The following is a 26,200-nucleotide window of genomic DNA, read 5'->3' as shown; positions in this document are numbered from 1 at the left end:
TTATACCAGCATCTAACCCTTTTTAATTACTGTGTCGATAAGTGCTTTTCTTTGTTTTTATAAATTGCCCCATTAAAATTAGAAATAGACACTTTATAAATATACCTCCAAGATCGAAGAAATTAGTAGTGCATTATGGACTCTGGTTACACTAAGGTTCAGATGACGTCTTGATTCTTTCATCTAAAAGAAATCGCCCCCCAAGAGACTGTGTCTCTTGATTCACTTCACAGTCAGACTTCTCAAATGTGTGCCTCGATTTTCACACTCCTCTCTTTTCTTCATTAACATAGACCTGACCAGATTCCTGTGATCAACTAATTCTTACAAAGTACACAGCCTAGACTAAAATAAATTGTAGCTGGCCAATATTGTATAATTTGATTTGAACAGCAGGGTAAAAATGAAGCATTCTGTTTTCCTGAATATCCAGGTAATGTAAACAAAAAGCTAGTTGCTTGACATGAGTGTAGATAGTGGAATAAATCACTGTGACAGAAGACACCTAGGGAGGTGGCCGACAACCTTCCATTCTATCACATAGCTCCCATGAGCCCTCTCTCCTCTCGCTCTTCTTGGCCTCTGCCAGCCTGAAACAATTCTGACCCAAACAGAGGTCTAACTCCAGATCCTTACAATAGTGTGTCCTTCACTTTGTCTTATGCCAAGATACTTCCTCACTATCTGCATCAAGAACCAAAGCGTTAAACTACCTATAAAAATTAGTTTTATCTAATTAGGACATGATTTCTAGAAATTGGTCCAAATTAACCACAGTTGTGGGAAAGCCACATAATTAGATAGTTACCTTCCTCAGAAATATAAATATGTAAAGTGATCTGTGCAGACAAGAACTATTTAAAATCTTGTCTCCAAGTACTAATTACACAGATAATTTTATTTGCATATTAATTATATGTGTGACTTGGTGTCAGTTAGTAACAGAAGAGGGTTCTAAGAACAGAAACATCTGGTTGGACCCAGGCACCAGTCTGAATAAAACCACATTAGGAGGCTGCTTTGATACAATGATTTACTTAGACACCCTTCACTAGACAGTGCATATAAACCACTATTTAATTTAAAGCATCTGTGTGTGATATTCTTTTAATTTTCAGAAAATTAAATTACTAAGACAGATTTGATTCTAAAGTAGCATGTTTGCTCCTTTTTATTTACACTTTTACAAAATCATAGAAGGCCAAGTCCAAAAAACAAATAATGTGTATATACTAACAAACCTGAACAGACTGCTGAGTAAATATCTAAAGGAGAGCACATCCATCCGTTGGACTGAGCCTAAAGGAGCAGACGCTGTATTCAGACTCAGCAGTTAAAAACCCTAGTGTGTTTACTAATTTCTTAAATTTTAAATGTTTGTATCTTAGATACATTTTAGATTACCTTTTGTTTGATCAAAAGTTAAAATTAGAAAATAGAGTTGTTAATGAAAGGTAATTCAGAGAACAACTATTAATACAATAGTAAAACTCAAACGATACAATTGAGTAAAATCTTATTAAAATCCACATAAGATTATGTGGGAAATGAAAAAGAGATCGACGCCAAACTGACCCAGCGACCATCAACACTTCATGTTAATGTCTAACTACCTAATACTGTTCAGTCAGACACATATTCATATTCCAAGTATATACACGGGCCTATCAAATAAGTATTTCAATCAAATAAATCATTCTGATGTCTCATCCCATTCGCTTTTCCTTCTGCTCCACATTTTTATATATTACTTGCCCAAGAGTAAAACAGATCAGTTGACACCTGCTACAAATGTCGAAGAGATGTTGGTCACGGTGGAAAGCAGAAGAGGGTGATATGCAAGAATGTGGACTCTGGAGCGAAGCTGTCTGGGTCCAGTCCCATTTAAACCATGTATTAGGTATTTAACATTGACATTAACTTCTCTCCACCTCATTTTCTTCATCCTTAAAATGATGTTTCATAGGGGTTTCATAATGATTGACTGAGACCATAAATCACTCTTTGCCTGGTTCCTTCACTCCTATTAATGCAAGTGGAGGAAAGACCACTTATACACGTGCTTACGTGAGCACACACACACGCTGTGCAACAGGGGATAACTAGAGGCTATCACCAGATGCTCCCTTTCCCTCCTAGTGAATAAATTAGTGCCTTACAGTTTATTATCCAACACAGAGGTATGCCTCAAAGGCTGAGAAATCCCTCTCAGTGAGTACCAAGTTTGATACATGGTAGCAAAATTAGGGAGTTACTGGGGACAAATGGATCTTCTGGAAACCTGTAATCATGCTTTTTGGGTAGCCCCTATCCTGCTGGAATGTGGGCCTGGGGGGGTGGGCAGACCAGTTTATAAGGCACCATAACAATGACTCTGCCTCCCTGTAACATCCCTCCCACCACAGGTACACACACACACACACACACACACACACACACACACACCCCAGAGGCTATAGCAGTCACATACACCTGTCCACAGTACCCCATTCCTTCTTTGTTACTCTCTAAAAGCAGCAGAGGGAGGGTGCCTTGAAATTATCAAAATAAGATTCATCTTGCCTCTTCTCTGAGCTTCTTCCCTGCTCCCTGACCTTGGGACACAGGCTTCCAGGAGAGCTGGTCATCTGGGCAAACTTTGCACCAGCCTTGGTAGACTAAGAAGACTCCAGGTCTGATGGCAGTGGCACAAGCCACTCCTTGTGATAGAGGCATTGTTTTGGAATGGTTCACAGCTAGAGTACTGAAGTCCGACATCCCTGGGTTCAAATCCCAACTTCTGTATTTTACCAGTTGTGTCAACTTTGGAAATTGACCTAACCTCTATAAAAACGGGGGTGATAATGGTACCGAATTAATAGTGTTGGCATGAAAATTAAATGATAAAATATAAATAACACGCTGAGCAGCGTGCCTGGCACATGAGAAAGACTCGATAAACATTAGCCATGTACGTCATTAAATCCTCAGTGTTAATTATTTACCCTTTCACCTACATTTAGGAATATTTTTTTAACAAATTAAGCAAATCTTGGAGCACTAAAATAATATTTGAGAGAAAGTAATTTGGTTTCATCTGCTTAAACCTGGCTGCTGGTTAGTGGAAGGGCTCATGGAAATAACATCTGGCCCTAGTTCTTAATTTCCAGCCTTAGGCTTAATTTCTAGTCCCGATTAGCAACAATCTGGCAAATTCTGATGTCCTCATGCAGCTGCATTTGTGGAAAGGTTGTATTTCAGCTCACGAAATTTTCTTTTGCTGTGGTTACCACAAGAGCTAAATTGATATGTGTAAGTCTAAAAATATTCTTAGATACAAGCTTCCTGTGACTAATTAATACTGCTTTATGTTAGAATCAACCTCCGGGACCATAAAATTTCTCTTTTATCTGGTTCCTCTACTTCTATTAATGCAGGTGGAACAAAAGCCACATGCCCTCTTTAAGGTTTAAAATAATGTCTGTAGTGACCACCCAAAATATAATTTCCAACCTTCTCAAGCTTCAAGTGAGTTTTAGTGCAACATGCCCCAACTGACTCCAAAATTGTCACAATTTTTTTTCTTAGAAATCCTAGATTTCATCATAAGTCAAAAGCCAAGCGTACAGTGAGTTAGACATAATGTGCATAGTAATGTGCTTGTCACTGCTGTTAACGAGAATCAATATTCATGAGCAGTACTTGGTCTCATGTGCTAAATAAACTCTAATTAGGAGTATACCTTGTTTACGTTCTGCCTCCGAACTCAGATCAGTCAATCAGCAAGAAGAAACCGACAAGCAGAGTGGGTGCTGCAGTGTCACAGTTCATTATCATAAGAAATTGAAGAAATCAGTCAACCAGCTACATACCATCAGAGCCTGGTTTAAAGACACATTCAGACGTGAAGCAGTTGTCAGTTTTGTGACTCATCTTCACTGTTATCCTGAGGTTCACTGCATGCCTGTGGCATGGCAAGTGCATCTCATGTTTCACTTCATTTCATCCTCACCACCATCCTGGTTGGCATGTTTGGTCCCATTGCAAAAATGAGTAAACTGAGGTTCAGAGAGATACTTAACCCAGCCAAGATCACATTAAGTATTAAGGAGCCGAACTGGGGATGGAACTCAAGAATGTCTGACCACAGAGCCTCTCCCCAGTAGATTACTGCTTCCTTATTTAACAGTATTTATGGAGGTGAAAAAGTGCATGATACTGTCCTACTAGAAGGAATGTTAAAAAACAGACAGCCTCAGGCCGGCCCTGTGGCTTAGCGGTAAGTGCGCGCGCTCCACTACTGGCGGCCCGGGGTTCGGATCCCGGGCGCGCACGGAGGCACCGCTTCTCCGGCCATGCTGAGGCCGCGTCCCACATACAGCAACTAGAAGGACGTGCAACTATGATGTACAACTATCTACTGGGGCTTTGGGAGGGTGGGGGAAGGAGGAGGATTGGCAATAGATATTAGCTCAGAGCCGCTCTTCCTCAGCAAAAAGAGGAGGATTAGCATGGATGTTAGCTCAGGGCTGATCTTCCTCACAAAAAAAAAAAAAAACAGACAGCCTCTTCCTCCATAGGACTCACTGCTCACAGAAGGAAAATGCATATGTTTCATCAACAAAAGTAGAACAACGCCCTTTTTTATGTGAAGTCAATGGGAAATGAGATAATCCAAATAAGGAAATTGTTCAGATTAGTACAACTTCAAAAAATCCTTTATTGTAAATATTTCACTGAAATATTTTCGTTATAAGCCACAGTTCCTTACCCTGCAAAATAGAATATATTGAATATAGTTTACCTTTGGCTGAGGGATTATCATTATCAACACAAATTTTCATACTGTGCTGTAAAAGAATGGTCTCCTCAAGGGCTATTTAAGTTACCAAAATATGCTGGGTCATTTGGACTTACATCCAGGGACCCCAGACCCCGTGTTTGCAAAGTCCTTCTGTCTGTGTCGTTTCACTTCCCTTTTTTGCTGTCAGCTATCACCTACTGATAGTAGGCTTGCTCCCTGTAAGTCATTTTCCTTATGTCCAGTGCATTCTTCCTAGGTTGGACAAGCTTTTTATAACTGTATCTAAAATAAGATGAATGAGGCTTTTTGTGAGAGTGTTTGCAAATCTCCTATGGCTGTAACATATTATTTAACATATTAAGGGATCTAATAATAAATTTTAATGCAACCATACATCGATGGACAATAATAATTTGCTCATATCAATAGATACGGCCATTTTAACCTCAAATTGGCAGTCAATATTATACTTAATGGTGAAAGACAGGTTTTCTTGTTAAACCCAGAAAAAAAATAGAACGCCCTCTTTCACCACTATTATTTTCCATTGTTCAGAGAGTTTAGCCAATGCAATAAAGGGAAAAAAAAGAAAGAGTTATTGTAAAAAAAGGTAGAAAGTATAATTTTTTACAGAAGTAACTACACAGAAAACCCTAAAGACATAAATATAAAATTCTTAGAAGTAAAAAGATAGTTTTTTAAACCAAGTGGCTAATAGATAAGTACAACCAAAGCATAAGGTTTTTTTAATATATGAATAATAACCAGTTCAAATGTTTAGTGAGAAAAAAGCCACTCACAAGACTAATAAAAAATATATGAATAGGGGCCGGCCCAGTGGCACAGCAGTTGAGTGCACGCGCTCCGCTTCAGTGAGCTGGGGCTCACAGGTTCGGATCCCAGGCGCGCACAGATGCACCACTTGTCAAGCCGTGCTGTGGCGGCGTCCCATATAAAGTAGAGGAAGATGGGCATGGTGTTAGCCCAGGGCCCATCTTCCTCAGCAAAAAAGAGGAGGATCGGCATCAGGTATTAGCTCAGGGCTGATCTTACTCACAAAAAAAAAAAAAAAAAAAATGAATAAACAAAATATACAAAATTCTACTGAAGAATTAAAAAGATAGCTATATATGGTCCATTATTAATAAGATTCTTCTCAAATTTATTAATAATTTAATATAATTCTAATCAAAAGCCCACTTTTTAATAATAATTCTAATAATTTCTAAAATGATTCTGACAAAACATTTACTAAAAACAGGTGAAATTACTCAAAAATTTTGAAAATAAGAATTACGAGACACTTTATGAAATGTTAAAATTCAATATTAAAACTATAATTAAATATGGTTTGGTTCTTACCAAGGGTAGAAAAACAGATCAACAGAGCACAAAAGAAAATCCTAAAACAGACAAAATACGCAAAAATATTTGTGTATGTGAGGACAATGGTATTTTTGAAACATAAATCTTGAAGTCAGGCAAGTCAGCATTCAAATTCCCAACTCCAACACATACAAATTTTGAGTATTTAAACTTTGTGGGCGACAACGTCCCCATCTCTAAAATGGTGATAATATTAATAAGATAAAATAAAATAATGCATGTAAAGCAATACCTGGCCCACACTAAACAAATGGATGTGCAAGTGAAAATGTCAGGTAGGCAGCTGGCTGTACCAGACACGGGAGATGTAGGGAAGAGGAAGGTGAGGGGCAGGTTCAGGGGAGAGGCCAGATCTGGAGATATAAACATGGCAACCATCAGGTTGCCGTGAGAGCAGTGGGACTCAATGAGATGATGAGATGACTTAGGAAGAGAGGAAAATAGAGAAGAGAGTAGAGACATTAGCCTTCTGGTCCCCAACATCAGCTTCCCAACAATTCTTCCCTCATCTTATTTCACCCCCTCCAAACCAGCCTAACCATTTTCTAGCACTGTAACCATGAGCAAGCTATTCAAACACTTTGTGCCTCATTTTTCGCATCTGTAAAAGGAGGATAATAATCTCATGTGAAGATTAAATGAGTTAATGTACATAAGGTGGTTAGAGCAATGATAAGTGCTAAGTAAGCGCTTACTATTATTGTTGTTACTCAAGTTTCTCCCAGCTCTCAAAGTGTGAAATGATAAGGGGTGTGCGTAAGAATACCCGTTGTTGCCTGTGTTGTGTGTGCATGCGCTGGAGAAGGATGGGGAGTGACAGTAGATCAGCGCTGACGAGTAGCAGTATAATGCAAGCCACATGTGTGATTTTAAGTATTCTAGCAGCCACATTAAAAAAGTAAAAAGCAACAGGAAAAATTAATTTTAGTAATATATCTTATTGAACCCAATATGTTCATGCTGAAATACATTTCAATATGTAATCAATATAAAACTTAGTGAGATATTTTACTTTTTTTTTATTCTAAGTCTTCAAAATCCAGTGTATGTTTTACATATACAGCAATCTCTAGTTTTGGACAAGGCTTATTTTAAGTGCTCTAGAGTGATGTGTGGCTACAGACTGCCATATTGGACAGCACAGCTCTAGATAAACAGGAAATGTGAAGCCAGACACATGACACATCTAAAGGAGATGGAAAGAGAATAATGAAGAAACAGGGCAAACTTGAGATCTAAGAGAGAGAAGAAGGAAGAGAATATTTCTGCAAATGAAAGATAACTGTGTTTTCCTTTCTCTGGTAACTGTGTACTTTATCAATCCCCTATCAAACAGAATCTTGATTCATGATCTACAAGAAGAGATTGAGAAACAGTTTGATGTTAAACAAGATATCCCAGGCAGGCACAGCTATGCAAAATACAATAACTGGGACAAGGTACAGTATAAAATGCCTGTACTTCAAAAAGAGAGTTATCCTCAACATTTGTTGTCATTTACTTTTCTTTTATTCTAATTCCTCAAATTTGTTTTGCTCTTAAGATTGTTGCTTGGACTGAAAAAATGGTGCATAAGCATCCTGAAATGGTTTCTCGTATTAAAATTGGAACTACTGTTGAAGATAATCCACTGTATGTTCTCAAGGTACAAATAATTCAAGGACTATTGATTCTTATTATTGTTGAAAAACGTGAATTGAAAAGTTACTTTGTGACACATCTAGCTAATTTTGAGAAAATAAAAAGTCTTAATTTTTGAAGGACATTATGCTCTAGACATCCATTCAAGAATAAAAGTGACAGATGGTTTTAAGTGGAACCAAGAAAGTCCCAGAATAAACCATTTGTCAGATACAGAGGATAAACCCAGACAAACATCTTATTCTATATCTTTATTACAAGAGTTTATGATGTCCCTGGTGTATAAAACAGTTTCCATCCATTAAAATTCAGTGAAACTGATGACTAAAATGTCATGAAGAAAAGAGAAATTTAAGAATCATAGAATCATAGGATCCCAGAACAGTAAGTGAGGCATTTTAACCTCTTGTTGATGGAGGATTCCCTTCTATAACTGAGCTGACAATTGTCATTCAGCTGCTGCTGGATTTTTGTACATCCAAAGACACTGCTCCCTGAAGCATCCCCTTAATAACTGGCAAGCCCTTCCTTCCACTGAACTCCCATCCATTCCTTCTCTCCAACCACCCAAAACAATCTAAATTTTCTTCAAAATGATAGCCCTTCAAATAGCCCTTCAGATAGCCCTTCAGCCCCTATTCCTCCTCCACACTGCAAACACAACTACACACTAAATAAATATCCGGGGGAAACATCCCCCGTTTATGAAGCCAGAAAAACAAAAGGACGTGACAGAAATAGAAGCAATGTTATAAACTATTTCTCAGACCAATGGATGTTAGCAATAAGAAAAAAATGGATTGTGATTTTTTTAAAAAAAAATCCTGGGGCCGGCCCGGTGGCGCAAGCGGTTAAGTGCGCGCGCTCCGCTGCGGCGGCGCGGGGTTCGCTGGTTCGGATCCCGGGCGCGCACCGACGCACTGCTTGGCAAGCCATGCTGTGGCGGCGTCCCATATAAAGTGGAGGAAGATGGGCACGGATGTTAGCCCAGGGCCCTCTTCCTCAGCAAAAAAAAAAAAAAAAGAGGAGGATTGGCGGATGTTAGCACAGGGCTGATCTCCTCACAAAAAAAAAAAAAAAAAAAAATCCTAACAAGCAACTCTGCAACTAGAAAAAATTTTTGAAAAATCTACTATGTAATAGATGATGAATTATGTATAGAGACTTAAGGGTATGTGTCATGGTCTCCCCTGAGAGCAATATGTGCTTACAGTTACCCGTTCAGCAGCAGACGAGGAAAGAACTACTTTGAGAATATGAATGAGTTATTGGACAACAAGCGATCAATGTGTGAGTTCATGCAAAATAATATCTCAACTTTGTTTTTAAATAGATTGGGAAAAAGGATGACAGCAGAAAGGCTATTTTTATGGATTGTGGCATTCATGCGCGAGAATGGGTCTCGCCAGCATTCTGCCAGTGGTTCGTCTATCAGGTAGGTAAATCGGAGCACTCACGCAGCTCTCCTTTGACTGTCGAGTCTCCGGCACTTCTCTGAGGGGCAACACCCCTTTCCGAACCAGCATGGCTCCACTTAACCAGAAGAGCCCACGTGTGGTGCTGTCAGGAAATAAATGCTCTGGATTTTACTCATAGTTGCAGTTTTTATAAAATTGACACCTTCCTTCAAAGTTCTTGAACTCCAGCTGACAGTTGTAAAAATTAAAAGAAAATTTTTTGGTTTTGGGAAAACAGAGAGTTTTCCCTGTAGTTAAGCCTGGAAAATCTGAAACCACCTTAATATTACAAACATGGCCTTTCTTCAGTGAGCTCAAAGCCCAGACCTTTAGTTCCTATTTAAATATTTCACTGGCCACACATGCACTTGGAATTTTCATACTTAAATTTCCTTTCCAAATGCAAAATAACTCACTTTTTTTTTTAGAGTAAATCCTATTTATAAGTTTGTTATTCTTCTCACTCTATTTCTATTGCATTCTGACTCCTACTATCTTTTAACTTTCTCTTTCTGCAACTTTGTGTACAACACGCTGATGGCACATGCAGGACAATGGCTTTCTGGGCATGGGTACCTTCACTAGGAAGGAACCTGCCAGTAGAACTGTCTTATCTCTACGGCTGCTTTAGCTCTTCCAGCTGAGGGCCGAGAGTTCCCCTTACTCAACCCATAAAAGAACACACACCACGGGGCTATGAGAAATCTCTTGGCTCCAGTACACATGTACCTGGAAGACATGTTCCAAGAATGATGAGAGAGATGTTAGGTAGCCATATTAAGTCCAGATAATTAGAGAAATTTCAGCTAGATGTGAGAAAAAAAGTTGATCGGTCAATCTCAATGTTTGACTTTTTTATTAACAGAGTATTTTTTCTTTAATCCTATGAATAATTAATTAATCTTCTCCAACATTTACATATTTCTATGCTTAAAGACTCAATTCATATTTACCTAAAGAATGTGAAGGCAAGAATCCATTTAAAACAAGTTGTACTGCTAATTTTTCACTTGGCCTCCATTCTTCTATGAAACATATCTTGCATGCTACATTTGAAACGCTACAAATCTCATTAATTAAATGATCCTTTAAAGAATGTTGAGTTCAGTTAATTTCACTAGTCTGAATAAGTGTCATTTTTTTTCTGTCATATATATAGGTCATTTATTTTTGTGCAGTTTAGAGGAAATATGTTTGAAATCATGTGACCTTGGGCGAACGACTTAAGGAATGGTAGTTGTTACTATTATAACCACAGCTTTCCACATCATAGCTAAACTTTACACCAATAGCTCAATTTTTTTCCTACCCCTACAGGCAACAAAAACTTATGGAAAAAACAAAATTATGACCAAGCTCTTGGACCGAATGAATTTTTATGTTCTTCCTGTGTTCAATGTTGATGGATATATTTGGTCATGGACACAGGTACTGCTCTGTAGTCTCTCATTTGCATTTAGATAATATATTATTTACTGACTTTAATGCACTTTGATTGTTATACATTAAGTTTAAGGTTTGGGTAACCAGTTAATTCCAATTCAGGAAAGGATATTTTTAAAAATCTCAATTTCAGACTAAGGCAAGCATGATTTCCTGGTTGCATAGATGTCCTTGACATAATATGAAATTTTTGCTGCTGAAGCCAGTAATGTGGAAAAATAATCATAAAGGAAATGTATGTTATATGATATGGCAAAAACATATTCTAGCTAAAAATAAAAGTCATTTAAAGACATTATGAACACATTGACATAGTTGTTATACTGTATTGTTTAGGGAATAATGACAAGAAAAAAAAGTCTGTACGTGTTCAGTACAGACGCAACCATCATAGGCCTTTTATCTGCAGTTGGTTGAATCTGCAGATGCAGAAACCAGGGATACGGAGGGCCAAGTGTAAAAGAGTGACACAGATGTCTATCTGTCTTTTAACAGGATCCTTTATGGCCCTACTGTTGCTAAATAAGATTAATACTGAACTTTCAGATAGATACTATCACATCAAGTTCTTTTATGAAAATTATGCTCCAACAGTCACAATTTGACCTATATTATATCTGAATCTATAAATGGTGAAAGACATAATGAAGTTATCATTTAAATTATAGGTAATTTCAGAACATCGTTGATCATTTTCTAACACTGAGAACTAATCAACAGTTTTTAAAACTAATTGAATAATTTTATCAAAGCCTTAGACTATTAATATAAAAAGCAATGTTTCTGAAAATATTACAAGTTATAAGAAAACAATATATTTTTCTTTATAATAAAGGTCCTCAGGTTAACCAGATAGGTTTCAAATAAAGTTGTAGATACCTGCAAAGAGGATCCGAAATGATTAAACTGAAAAACGCAAACTGATGTGGTGTAAACACTTCATCATTCAATCCTACAGAACCGCATGTGGAGAAAAAATCGTTCCAGGAACCAGAAGTCTCGCTGCATCGGCACTGACCTCAACAGGAACTTCAACACCTCGTGGAACTGTGAGCAGCTGACGTTATCTCAAGGAAAATAGCTATAAAGAGCGTTTAGACACCGAACTTAGTTAAACCACCTACTTATTTCAGTAAAGATAGGTGTTCCCTGCATGTTAATTTTCTAATCTAAAAAATGAAAGATGATCATCACTATCGTAGAAGTATTACAGATGCTCCCTTGTATGGGAGGAAGTGGGTGGCGGGGCTGTATATCACACCATCTCTTAATGTATCTAGCTTGCTAAAAATCAGGCACAGCCTAGATGTACAAAAATTCAGATAATCTGGAGAGAGGTTTCAGGTCCCTCCTCTTCCTGGTCTGATAAAAGTTGAGAAATACCAGTGGTTAAAACCCACAGGTAATTCTTCAGATGTTCAATGAAAAGAAACATCTGGGGCAAAGAAAGTGAAAATGTTTAACGGGAATGCAATGATAAGCAGAGGCTCACTACATCAGATGGCACTGTAGTTGCTACACAAATATGACGTTATCCTCACATACATTCAGGAAGAAATAACCACTATCCCAATTCATAAATTTTTCCTTTAACTAATTTTGTTGAAAATACCACCTCAGCTTTTAATTCTATTCTACCGTAATGACTGTAATAATAGCAGCTACCCCTAATTGAGAGCTGCCTGCTGAAACATGTTGAAGAAACTCAGGCTCAAAGAAGGTAATTTACACCAGTCTCCAGCCAGTTACAGCCTGGGTTGAATTGAAACTGGGGTATATCTGGCTCCAGGCCCTGGGCTGCCTCTGATGTATTATTCCTGTGACCCTGCGAAATGGAGGGGAAATAAACAAGGCTAAGAATATTCCAGTGGGCTAAGTCTGTTACACTCTGAGTTGTGTGTACAAAGTTAATCTGCAGAAACTGTGACAGCAGAGACATTGAGACAGCCCTGCAAACCTGAGAGACTAAAATGTTTAAGACATTTTGTGAATCCCCGTCAGAAGAGGCGGGGGCTGTACTGATGGGAAGCAGATTGTGATCTTGTCCATCCATGTCCTCTCCAGCTCTTCCTGACACCAAGCACCCATGTAAGGAAATCTATCGGGGCCCCGCACCAGAGTCCGAGAGAGAGACCAAAGCTGTCACTGACTTCATTCGAAGCCACCTGAAATCAATCAAGGCCTACATCACATTCCATTCCTACTCCCAGATGCTACTGTTTCCCTTCGGATATACATCAGAGCCGCCACCTAACCATGAGGACTTGGTATGTAGAAAAAAGCTTGTGGTTTATGCATTGACACCACCATTGACTTTCAGTCTGTTCTTCATTAACAACTTGGCTCATGTTGAAAGAACTTCACATTTTAATATCATAGAAAAGAACTAATGAAATTTACCTTGGAGTTAAAATCATAATGCTTAATTTCTCATGTGATAAAAGTATATAAATGATAAAATCTTTCAATGTGATTCTACACATAAAGCAGTAGGAAGAAATGTCTAGGCCATCCAGGGTAGAATTCCATTACTACACAGATCATTGTGTAAACATTTACCATGAGCCATACTGTAAAACCATACACAGCAAAAACCTAACAGAACAGCAAAGACATCAACTATTCCTGTCCCCAAAACACCAGATTTAAGGAGATCTGTTGTATTTTTATCCTCCTGATCAACTTGGAAATGGTATTAATTCTTTCACTATCCAAAGAAAGAACATCATGCCTGTTTGTGAAGCTTCCTCACTAAGAACACACTGTCTTTGCAGAACTATGATTCACTAAGCATCCTTTTTCTTTTTATGGACTAATTTTATCATGTTAGCTTTAAACAAAACAAAAACACCCTCCATACGGGTTCCAATGAATCACAAGTACTGGCAGTTTGAATGAATGAATACCCATAAAAAGGAATAAATATTTTTAATTGCTGTAGAAGAAAACAAATAAAGCAGATAAAGTTCAGTGTCCCAGATCCCATGGTGCCTGGCAAATATAGCACATCCAGTAAAAGCTGTGGTTCAAATACTGCCTCATAAAATTTTTTTTAAAGTTTTTTAAAGAGGTCACAATTGTCATTCTGACTTCAGTCAATTGTATTCAGCACAACAGCATTTAATTTTGAGTTGGAACAGAGATTTGAACCAGTTAATAAAACAATTTGTGTATATACAACAAAGAAGACATGCAACCAATATATGGCTCATAGAGTCACTTATTTAACCAGTCAAGTTGAGAATCTGAACCCATGAGTCTGATTAATTTATGCAAAGATACAGCAATGCAATTTCAATCTGCCCTTAGGAAAATGGTGTTATGGATTAAAAAATACAACTATACACAACAAACCACTTTGAGTAAAGTAAGTCCTTACACAGCAACTAAACTGATTGAGAAAAAATTTATTTATTGGTTATATAAACTATACATATAGACTAAAAAAAAAAAGTCTTCATTTAGAGTACAAATATGTTAGTGACTCCATTTCATTAAAGTTCATTACAACAGCACAAAACACTAATGTGTATTAAAGGTCATGAAATGCCACTCTGGAAGAGAAACTCTGATTTAAAGAGGAGTCAACCAACCACCTTTCTTCCCTTGGCATGCTAAAATCAGTTGTGGGAGAAAGTCCTAGGGCAATGTGGAGCCTATGAAGACAAAGGAAGGAGGAACGTGAGAGAAACTGACTTTGGAAGAGATAAATATCTGAAGCCAAAAAAGTCTGAGAAGAAGAAGAATGAATATGTTTTTTTAGAAGGAAGAAAGGAAGAGAGGGAGAGGGAGAGGGAGGAAGGCAGGAAAAAGAGAAAGACAAGAAAGGGGAGAAACACAAAATGAGATATGACATTGCTGTATATAACCAATTTCACATTTAGAAGTTTTCACAATGACAGCATATCTTACTGAAAATAAATTTATAATTTAACACTTATTTTATTTCGATCTTCAAATGCCAAGTAACCAGTAAAATTGACTTTTTTTAATCCCCAGTAAATTAATTGCATTTACATAGTATCCTATTCCACTCGAACTTCCCTTTCTCTCCAGGACAAAGTTGCAAAGATCAGCACTGATGTTCTATCAACTCGATATGAAACCCACTACATCTATGGCTCAACAGCATCAACAATTTGTAAGTTTTTCCTATTATTTACTGTGTCATTTTCCCTAATTCTTTTTTATAAATATTATAGGAAGTTATAGAATTTGTAAATTAGGATTAGAACATCTAGAATTGCTAATTTAACCTTCTGTTTTAACAGGCAATTCTGAATTATATGTGAATCTAGGGGATAGATTCCACCCTTTTGGGGGGATAAGATTTTTCTAGAAACAAATTATACCGAACTTTTACAAGGTTAAAACAAGGCCAACAGAAGGTATTAAATCAAGATGAATTTACAGTTTAATTCATCCACCTTCCTGCTCCCCACCACCACCACCACCACCATGTTATACTCACAGGAACTAACAAGAATTAGTTGGGGGCAAGTTCATATATTTTTTCTAAACCATTTAACTTTAATTGAACTCTTTCTTCTTTGGCCTTGTCCCCAAGCAAGCACTGTCTTTTCCCGAGCTTCTGGTGGGAAAATGGGTAGGCCAACAGTTTCAGCCACTTTGATCACGTAGAACCAGTTTTCTGTCCTTCTCACCAAGCCCTTCCTATTGTGTTCAACTGAAATCTACATGGTGGATCAAGAAAGGAGGTCACTAGGTTCTAGTTCTCTTGCTTTTGTTTTAGTGTCTCAGCACTACTTCTCATTCTCCACTAGTTTTAGACTTTCTTTGTCTTTGTGTGTTTTTGAATTATTGACTTCGATTACTTACACATCAGGAACTGTGCTTAGCCCTTGATTTTCACAATCTCAGTTAATCTTCACAACACCATAGGAGGTGGGCAGTACTTGCAACTTGCTAAACTGGGATTCTATCCCAGGTTTTAACAAAACCAAAGCCCATGATCTTGACTACTGTGCATACTACTTTCCCTTTTGGTTTTTGTAGCTAAAATAACCAGGCTTTTCTATTTTCAAGCAATGAAAAGAAATTCATTTGGTTTTCACCAATCAAAGACCATTAAATCAGACCTCAGAATTAAGATCATTTCTGCAAGTACCACTGATCTTAGTTTGGAAATACTTTAGTAAAAATCGCCTTTTCTCCAAACCATTTCCAAGCTTTAGTTCTTAGGCCAGAACTTTACAGAAAATTCCCAATGAAACTGCTTACAAAACCTTAACTTCCTAACAAAATTTAATTTCTCAAGCAAAGATTACACTTCAGATCTCCTCTCAGACCACATAACATCTAGCACAGTGCAGGGCATGGAACAACAGCAGAATTGATTCCCATAAACTTGCTCAGTGAAAATGGTGTCCTGACTCATCCAAAAGGAATGAATGTGGATTGAAACTACAACAAGACTAGACTTGATTTAGCCTGCATCACTTTCTAGAGCCATGACAGCCAATATTTTTACCATGAAGACTGCTGTTTAACTTTTAAACATTTTCTGGACAACCCACCACCACCAAACTCACACGCTTATTTCCATTATACTTTTAGAATTTGTAGATTGAAAAAATAAATATGTGCATTTGAATCTATGGGCTCCTTGCAATTACTCTACCTGGCCACACCTTATAACCCACTTCCCTAACCCAAGCTAAAAGTATAAACTTAGAACTGAAAATCTACACCCTCAACAATTGCCATGGAATTTGAAAATGACGGAGTCATCACATACGGCTTCTAGAACCTACTTATTAGAGGCTCCTTTGGTGGAATTGGAAAAATAACTTAAAAAAAAAGCAGGCAAGTCCTATTCCTAGAGAACGTTCATCAGCAATCACCTATCAACTAGTCACTAAAGGGCTGAAGAGAAAGTACAATGACACAGCCAATCACCAGCATTCAAATAAATCTTGCTGCAACGCAGCGATGTCAGGGATTCATTACATACACAAGTGGATGACAAGATTTCAAAACAGATGACATATGTGAGTGGACAGAAAGTTAGCAAAATAAAGAACTAGAGGACAGACTAGAAAACCGGTTTAAAATGGCCACCTACATAGTGGATACTGAGAAATAGCAGGGCCAGATAAACCACCCAGATGTAATGTAAGAGCAAGTATTCCATCATAAGCAGAAAAAACACACAGACTTTCTTGGCAGCAAAGAACAAAGGGTTCCAAACAGGAACAAACTTTGCAAATGGTAACTAGAGCATCAAAGGATTATTACTGTCACACTTTCCACATATATATGCAAATAGTATATTTGCAGATATATATGCAAATTATGGGCGTACTAGAGCTACGTGTGGCATTGCATCATAATCATTTAATGAGCAAGAATTCTTGGAGCACCTACATAATAGCCCAGCACTTTAGAGCTTTGAGAGATAGGTGAAAAGAGTTAAGACACAATAACTGCTTTCAAGGAGTTACACTCTAACTGGGAGGAGCAGATAGCCAAAGACACCATAGCTCCATGCCATCGTGTGTCACTTTCAAAATGGGAGGACAGGGTGAACAGGAATTACTATTCTGTACAATCTACTATTCTGTGTCACAGTATTTTAAACTTTTTTATTATATTATCTTAAAAGTTTTTTTTAAGGAATTCAGATTTAGAAAGAATTCCCTCTTCCATACAGGGCTACAGCAGCTTGATAGACATGCAAAGTTTTTGGGAGTGACTGCTTTAATAAAGCATCTGATTGAATGTTAATCAAACACTCATGGAAGCAGCGGGTCACAAAGTGGTTGACTTGGTAAGAATAGAAAATAAGGGCATCCCACGATTAAAGTTTGGTCATTCCAATTGATGGTCACTTAACAAGTCCCAGGATTTGGGAAAGCATCTACCATATGCCAGTATTTTTCTCTCTTTAATTTGATGGAGACAGAAGAAAAGAACTGAGGGAGCATTTTTAAAACCCAAATTGTGGAGAGATCTCTGACTTTCAGAAAAAAATAAATATGTTTGCAATTTGAACCTAAGAAGCAAATATAGCAAATTAGTTAAAATCATAAAATTTGAAACCAGGAAGAAACCTAGGAGATGATCTAATTCATAGTTCCCAAGCCTGGCTTCCCATTAGATTCATCTAGAAGCTTTTAAAATACGAAGATGGTCAAGCCCCATGCCCCCACCCCGCCCCCCACAGAGATTCTGATTCATCAGTCTGCGGTGGGGCCCAGGTATCTGCATTTTTTTAAAGTACCCAAAGTGATCCTAAGATGAAACTAAGGTTGAGAACAACTGATCTAAGCTAAATCTCTCATTTATAGTCTGTAAAATTGACATACAGAAGGATCGTATCACTTTGGGGCAGAAGAGGAACAAAAATCAGCATTCCAGGCCAGAGTCAAATGGTGTACCAACTACTTTGCCATGAAGCAGCAATATTTGGATGGCACAAAAATTGATGTTAAGGGGTTGGCCTGGTGGCATGGGTGGTTAAGTTTGCACACTCCGCTTTGGAGGCCCGGGGTTTGCAGGTTCGGATCCTGGGCTCGGACGTACTCACTGCTCATCAACACACACTGTGGCAGCATCTCACATACAAAATAGAGGAAGATGGGCACAGATGTTAGCTCAGGGCCAATCTTCCTCACCAAAAAAAAAAAAAGTTATGTTAAAAGATTGTAAAATGTTTCCGTTTGCATATTGACAGCATATCCAATCCTTTACCATCTTAGAAATAACTGAACATCATACCTAGTTAGCAAGAATAGTCATTGAATTGATAGGAACCAGGCAGCTTGCATCATTAATATCATCCATCTGTGAGTCACATCGCAAATTAAAGTTAACTTCAAAGTACCTCTCTTGTTGCCTTCCCCACCCACCAAAATTGCAAGATCTGCTCCTGTTTCTCAACTCGGTACTGTTTTCCATACTCTATACCACTGTACATTTTGAAGAGGAGAAAATCCAGACCCCGAATTTGTAGTTCACAATACCCAATATCTATCTACTAAGAGACACTCAAGCTAAGATTATATTAAGGGGCAACAGAAGTGCAGAGAAAATATTTCAACTCAGGCCCATGTATCTCTAGCTTCAGCTCTTGCTTCAAATAGAATTTTCATCTAGTGTTGCTATAGAAATGCAGGTTATTATGTTTAAAGCACGTCAATAATACTTTTTTAAAAAACACATGTAAAGTCACCAGTTTCACTTTATGTGGATTCCTTTGGGCCGAAACCAGATTCCTAGTTTGGTTCAGTTTTATTTTGACGTGTTTTGATTATATTATAGTAAATTCCTTGCACTTAATGTGCCTCAAAAGGAGTGGGAAAAAAAAATTTTTAATGTTGATATATTAAGAAAATGGCCACAAAAAAAATTATCGTGTAGAACTCAGTGAAGACTTTTTATCGTGAGGACTCCAGACTGCCATGTGGTAGGTAGTACAGCACAATGCTTCATAGCACACACTCTGAAGATGTGCAGCCTGGGTTTGACTCCTGACTCAGCCACTTACTAGCTACGGTCTTTGAGCAAATTGCGTAATCTCTCTGTCCCTAAGTGTCCTCTTCTGTAAAACAGCAATTGGTATTTAAATCATAAGGATTGTGCAAGAATTAATGAAATGAATTAACATACATAAAGCACTTAGAAGGGTTCCTGGTATTTAGCAAGTGATTGTTATTGTATTTTATAAATGTATACACATATTTTAGTGGGTACAGATGGAGATAAATAAAAGGCTAAGTAGCACGTTCAACAAATTAAGTTCTATAATAATGTATTTTTGCAAGTAAAAAGCTTTCAATGTTGCATTTATTTTATGCCTTAATATAGTTTTTGTTTGTAAATTTAAGGTTTTGAAGATACAAAAAGTGGTATCATAAAAGAAAATATATTACACTCAATAACATCACACAATTATGAAGTCACCAATCACATATATGCTCAATCACCACTATTAATGAGAAATTTCACATAAAATAAATTTGTCAAAATGGAATAGGCATACTCTTTAACTCTTTGAAATCACAATAGTTTACTTAACTGAAAATGGAGAGCTGGTACAGCTAGAAACTGGCCAAGTTTCTTAAAATGTCTAGCACGCTCTACATCACCAGGCAAGACACAATTCCTATTTACTCGACCTCCATTACTACTAAACTCTTACCTTTACGTGCTTTTTTCCTAATGAACTTAAACCCGACTTCTAGCTAACAATGGCAGCCTTCTTGATCCCTAAAGCCGGTACAGTTATCTCAGCTCACACGCTCCACAAACTCCCTGCAACACTGGACGCCGTGGATATCGCTTCCTCTTGCCCTTCCTTTGGCTTCCTCGACACTGAACTCTCCTGCTTGGCCTCCTCCTTTTCTACTCTGTCTCTGCTGACTGCCTCTAAAAGTGGATGGACATTTTCAAAAAAAAAATAGGTATGATATGCAGATGCTTCACAAGGTTCTCTCTTCAGGCCCCTCCTCTTCCTCCTGCCTCTTTCCTAATCAGGGAAGTGCTCTCTATCCCCCACAGGTGGGAGCCCACACTTGCCACCTAGAGGCACCAGGTGGCCCAGCTAGGAAATCACCTTTCCCCCAGGCAGCAGCTACCTGCAGGGATCAGCAGGAGCCCAGCCGCACTAGGTGAACCAACCAGACTAAAAGAGCAATGCAAAGGCTCTGCAAACTATACTGTCATTGGAACCACACGTCACAAAAGAAGACCAGGCCTGCATGCTAAACCTAAACAAGGTGACTACCTGCTAAAATAGATTTCAGTTAAGATGTAAGATTTAACGTAATCGCTAAAATGTCCAGGATATAATCAAAAATCACTTATACCAAAAACGAGGAAAATCACAGCTTGAATGAGAAAAGACAATCAAGAGATGCCAACATTGAGATAATTTAGATGTTGGAATTATCTGACAAGAATTTCAAAGACACCATTATAGAAATGCTTCAACAAGCAATTACAGATAGCCTTGAAACAAATGAAAATATAGAAAATCTCGGCAAAGAAATGCAAGATATAGAAAAGAACCAAATGGAAATTATAGCACTGAAAAATACAATAACTTAAATTTTAAAAAACTCACTGGAGGGGCTCAACAGCAGATGAATATGACAGAAGGAAGAATCAGAGAACTGGAAGATAGAATAGAATTCACCCAATCTGAAGAGAGAAAACAAACTGAAAAAGAAGATGAGCAAAGCCTCAGGGCTGTGCAGCATAATACCAAAAGATCCACAATTCATGTCATCAAAGCCCCAGGAGAAGAGAAAGAGAGTGGGGCTGGAAAAAGGATGTGAAGAAATAAAGACTGAAATTTCCTAAAGATATAAACCAACATATGCAAGAAGCTAAGTGAACCTCAAACAGGATAAAATCAAACTCACATTGAGCCACATCATAATTAAAATACTGAAAACTAAAGACAAAGACAAAACTCTTGAATGTAACCAGAGAGAAACAATGTAGAAGGGAATAACAATTCAAATGACAGCACATTTCTCATTTGAAACCATGGAAGGCCAGAAGGAAGTGACAACATTTTTCAAGTGCTAAAAGAAAAGAACTATCAACTCTAAATTCTATATTTGGCAAAAACATCTTTCAGAAATGAAGAGGAAATAAAGACATTCTCAGACACAGGCAAACTAAGAGAATTTGTCACCTGCAGACCTACCCTTTAAAAATGGCTAAAGGAAGTTCTCCAAATAAGACAGAAATGAAAACAGAAGGCAGGTTGAAACTGTAGAAAGGAAGGAAGAACAATGGGTTAGGTAATACATGAATGAATAAATAGGGTAAATAGACTTTCTTCTCATGGGGGTTAAATCAAAAATTGTAATTCCATCCAATGTGATGCTCAGTGTATGTAGAGACACACTCGAGACAATTGTATTTAAGAAGTGGGAAGGGGAAAAGAACCTAAATGCAAGTAAGATTTCTCTATCTCACTTAACATGGTAAAACACTGATACCAGGAGACTGTGATAAGTTATGTATGTAGATTGTGATATCTGGAGCAACCACTAAAAACTATACAAAGTGATATACTCAAAAACATTATCATAAATAAATCAAAATAGAATCCTAAAAGTGTTCATGTACGAAGACAATGGCAATAAAGGAGAAATAGGAATAAAAAACAGAGGGAACAAACAAAAATCAAATAATAAGATGGCAGATTTAAGTCATATCAATAATTTATCTAAATATATTAATTAAAAGACAAACATTGGCAGAGTGGATTAAAAAATGTGATTCAACAATACACTGTCTACAAGAAACTCACTTCAGTTATGACATAGGTTGAAATTCAAAGGCTGGAAAAAGATATACCATGCAAACATTAATCAAAGGAGGAGTGGCCATATTAAATATCAGATAAAGCAAATTTCAGAGCAAAGAAATTTACTAGAAACAAAAAGGGACATTAATAATGATGAAAGGATCAGTCCACCAAGAAGACACAATGACCTGAATGCGTGCAAGCCAATTTCACCTAAGATGCTTCTGCCAATAATTTCAAAATCCATTTTCCCAAGCTCCGTCCTGGATGTCTGATTGACTCTAAACATACCCTTTTGTCTTCTTTCCTTCACCCTCTCTTTTCCCTATCACTACCCTCTCTGAGTGCCTGTTTCTGTTAATAATATGTGGCTTGTTTTTAGCCACCCACATTGAAATCTCAATCATTTTTAGCAAACTCTGTGACTCTTCACTGCAGTGTTTCTTACATAGAGCCCTCAATTCTACGCCCAGTGTGGTGACTCTACACTAGTTCAGGCTTTCATTTCACAATACCTCCGAACTGGTCTCTACTCTTTCCAGTCCAGATCAACCGTCCTAAATCCAACACTGAAATGGCTATTATTGCCTCCCAAACAAAACACCTTATCCTGATTCATCAGGTTTTCTGAGCTTTGCCACAAACTCTCACTTCTCCGTTTGTTCCAGTCCAACTGGGTCTCACGGGTCCCTAAAAATGCCTCCATGCTTTTCCATCCTTGAGTTCATTGGCCAGAATGCCTTTCATCCATCTCTATCTGGAAAAATACTAGCCTTTGTTCAAGGCTCACCATCATCAAGGTGGTATTTGAGCAAATGTTAAGCACGGAATGCTGTCCTCCTCACCAGGCATAATCTCTTTTTTCCTTTAAATATTCATAAGATATGGTACCTTTCCTAGGGTATTACATATTCTGCCCTGTCTCCATTGATTTGCATCTTTGACTTCTCTCCCCTAAATTGTAAGTTCCCAAAGACACCAATAGCATCTTCCTCATCTTTGTACCCTGCACCACCCACCCTCCACAGTGCCAAATAAAATGCACTGTGCATATTAAAGGTTTAGCAAATATTTACTGAATAATTTAAGAGCCAACCCTATCTCTTTCCACCAAAATATTCCTTCTCTCTTCCTTCATCACAGCTTTGAATTCTTATCTTACAAACCTAACATGTTAATATCAGTTAAACTCATTACTAATCCTAGAACATAAATGGTTTCGTGTACAAAAAAATGGTTTTTCTATTATATAAAGCAAAATACATATAAATACATTTATAGTGTTTATCTGAACTTGTATAAACATTATGTATACATAACCTCTAGATGTAAATTTATATTTTCAATCTTTTTACCAAATAATAACATTCTTAGTAAAATTTCATAAAAATTGACATGGAAAAGTTGGATTAGGGGATTAAATACATCCTTAAAATAACTGATTTAAGCTTTCTTGGCCTTTTAACTATAAAATAGCTTACCCTAGCAACTTGAATAGAAAAAGATCTGAACTATTAGAAAGAATGTAATTTTGCATAGCTTGTATGTATAGTTTTCCTCGGTGGGTTTTCAGTGACTGGTGACCTCTTCTCAGTTGGTTTCCCCAGCTGCTTGCACTTGCTCAGACCACCTCAATCTGCAACAATGTGTGCTCAGGAAGCAAACTCAATTTAGAGCACTGACCCAAGCAAAAAGTAATATTGACAATAAAAATGCAGCACATATTTAAAATGTGTGGTGGATTCCAAAGCCAGGATTATTTTTTACTCAACGCTCTATACTATGCACACCACTACTCCCATTCATTACTTCAATTAACTGTACATATAATTATTTTTTATTGCTAATTTTACACCAGTGAACTTCCATTTCAAAAAAAATGTTAGCGTTTGTTTCTAATTAAATATTTACTGCTTATGTTTTACAGACCCGACATCAGGTTCTTCTCTAGACTGGGCTTACAACCTGGGCATCAAACACACATTTGCCTTTGAGCTCCGAGATAAAGGCAAATTTGGTTTTCTCCTTCCGGAATCTCAGATAAAGTCAACCTGTAAAGAGACCATGATAGCTGTCAAATTTATTGCCAAGTATATCCTCAAGCACACCTCCTAAAGAATGGCCCTCAGTTTGGAATAAGCCAGTTAATCCTTCTTTATGCCTTTCACCACCAGAGAGTCAATCTTCAGTTATCCCTAGCTGTAGCTTCCACATCACCTGAATAGTCCCTTTCTTGCTCACTTAAGCACTATGTTATTTCTTTCTACTTTTATTTACTCTCAGTAGCACTTTAACAAATACCTTTAAGTGAAAGCTTTTACTACCTTTCTTTGCTCCGAGTAAAGTCTGAACCCAGCTCAAAGGATGATTTTGAGTATTTTGAAAGATGATATACAGTGGTCACAGGAAAGAAATGAGAACCTTCAGTTTCTCCAGAATCAGATTTTCCATGCAACTTCATCATTTCATGTGCTAATATAATGAAAATAAAATGCCTTCCAAAATGCATCTTCTGTTTCTGATGAAGTATATTCTCTACATTTCTCCATTAGCATTAATAATCAAGCATTAATGCTTCTCACGAAGTCTGTTAATAAGAAAGAAGATCTTCAATTTTCAAAAACATATTTTTCCTACATATATATTTTTTTAATAGGAGTAGACATTGTTTATATCTTCACAATAGCAAAAGGATGTCCTAGCAGGAAATAAAGTGGTTCATATAGAGATGAATCTCATCGCTTTAAACAACCAATCCAGTTCTCATCAACAGAATGTACATTAAATTCAAAATAGTTTAATTTAACCTGCCATAATCAGAGGAAACTACCTGCCAAAACATCTCTTGGCAGGGGCTGGCGCGGTTTCATAGTGGTTAAGTTCGCACTCTCCACTTTGGCAGCCTGGGGTTTGCAGGTTCGGATCCCGGGTGCGGACCTACACACCACTTGTCAAGCTGTGCTGTGGCAGGCGTCCCCCATATAAAGTAGAGGAAGATGGGCATGGATGTTAGCCTAGGGCCAATCGTCCTCAGCAAAAAGAGGAAGATTGACAACAGATGTTAGCTCAAGGCTAATCTTCCTCACCCAAAAAAAATAAAAAAATCTCTTGGCAGTTACACAGCCAAGACAATCTGGTTAGCTGTGAGGGCCACTGGTTAGCTGTGAGCCCTGCCCTCATAATGGATAGAAAAGAGGCCTGGAAATGTAGTACAAGTTGAAGAGAGAAAGTCATGTTGACAAGGGCAATCAGAGTAACTTACTACGTTTATACTGTCTATAATCCCATTGTTTAAGATAGTCTTACAAAATACCTTTTCCCCAGCCTTGATTCTTCAGTACTTCATCAAGTGACAACAGATTTCTACACTCCAGAAATCCAGAACACAGATGCCTGACCAGAATTTGAGGGACAAGTAGAGAGTTCCTTGACTTCCTATAAACTTTCTTCTCAGAACACTCCGGATAAAATTTTTGAGGATCCTGAAAGATCAACAAATAATCTGGGACATTCCTCATGAATCTTTTAGGGGCCCATAAAAGAAAGAGTGCCATCAAATCTGCAAGGTGATGATGTTTCTGATAGTTATGAGGCAGGTAAAAGTTTCACATGCAAAATTGTCAAGGGGTAACCAACATAAACTAACAAAATCACTTTACAGGTACAGAAGGGGAAGGTGACACGGTCAAAAAAATAAAAGACAAACTGTGGTTATAAGATTACATTGCCCCTTATAAAAAATATAATATCTATACCTAAATATTTAGCATTCAAAACTGGCTCAGAACACGAGAATGTAAATTTGTTCCATTAAACATGCCATATGGGAATTATACACTCGTTCACACTTACTTACTCAACTGAGAAAGGACTGAAAGAAATTCTAAACCTTAAAATTTACATAAGTATTTCTAATTTCATTGAGTCTTTAGGTGGAGGAGCTGAGAGAGATAATCCCTATGGTTGAATATCGTCCTGTGTTCATCCGCTATTCAGTTTATAAAAGACACAAAAATTTTACACACTATTTTATTTGAGCTATTTTGGGGGTTTTTTTGAGGAAGATTGGCCCTGAGCTAACATCTGTTGCCAATCTTCCTCTTTTTTTTCCTTTTTTCTCCCCAAAGCCCCAGTACATAGTTGTATATCCTAGTTGTATGTCCCTCTAGTTCTTCTATGTGGGATGCCGCCTCAGCATGACTT

At 37.5% G+C, this 26,200-nt stretch overlaps 1 protein-coding gene across 1 annotated transcript in view; it reads left to right on the top strand.

The window, feature by feature from the left end:
- The window catches only part of CPA3 (carboxypeptidase A3), a 28,764-nt gene extending 4,306 nt beyond the window's left edge, over positions 1-24,458 (top strand). Inside the window, exons 4-11 of the mRNA XM_058548925.1 lie at positions 7,506-7,608; positions 7,713-7,814; positions 9,144-9,245; positions 10,585-10,695; positions 11,669-11,759; positions 12,775-12,977; positions 14,767-14,851; positions 23,925-24,458. Coding sequence (XP_058404908.1) covers positions 7,506-7,608; positions 7,713-7,814; positions 9,144-9,245; positions 10,585-10,695; positions 11,669-11,759; positions 12,775-12,977; positions 14,767-14,851; positions 23,925-24,112 — 985 coding nt within the window. The 3' untranslated portion in view covers positions 24,113-24,458. The remainder of the gene's footprint in view (positions 1-7,505; positions 7,609-7,712; positions 7,815-9,143; positions 9,246-10,584; positions 10,696-11,668; positions 11,760-12,774; positions 12,978-14,766; positions 14,852-23,924) is intronic.
- The last annotated feature ends 1,742 nt before the right edge of the window (positions 24,459-26,200 follow it).

This window comes from Diceros bicornis, chromosome 2 (genome assembly GCF_020826845.1).
Source record: "Diceros bicornis minor isolate mBicDic1 chromosome 2, mDicBic1.mat.cur, whole genome shotgun sequence".
NCBI classification, from domain to species: Eukaryota; Metazoa; Chordata; class Mammalia; order Perissodactyla; family Rhinocerotidae; genus Diceros; species Diceros bicornis.
The sequence above is the reverse complement of the archived record's forward strand: the minus strand, read 5'-3'. Positions and strand labels throughout refer to the sequence as shown.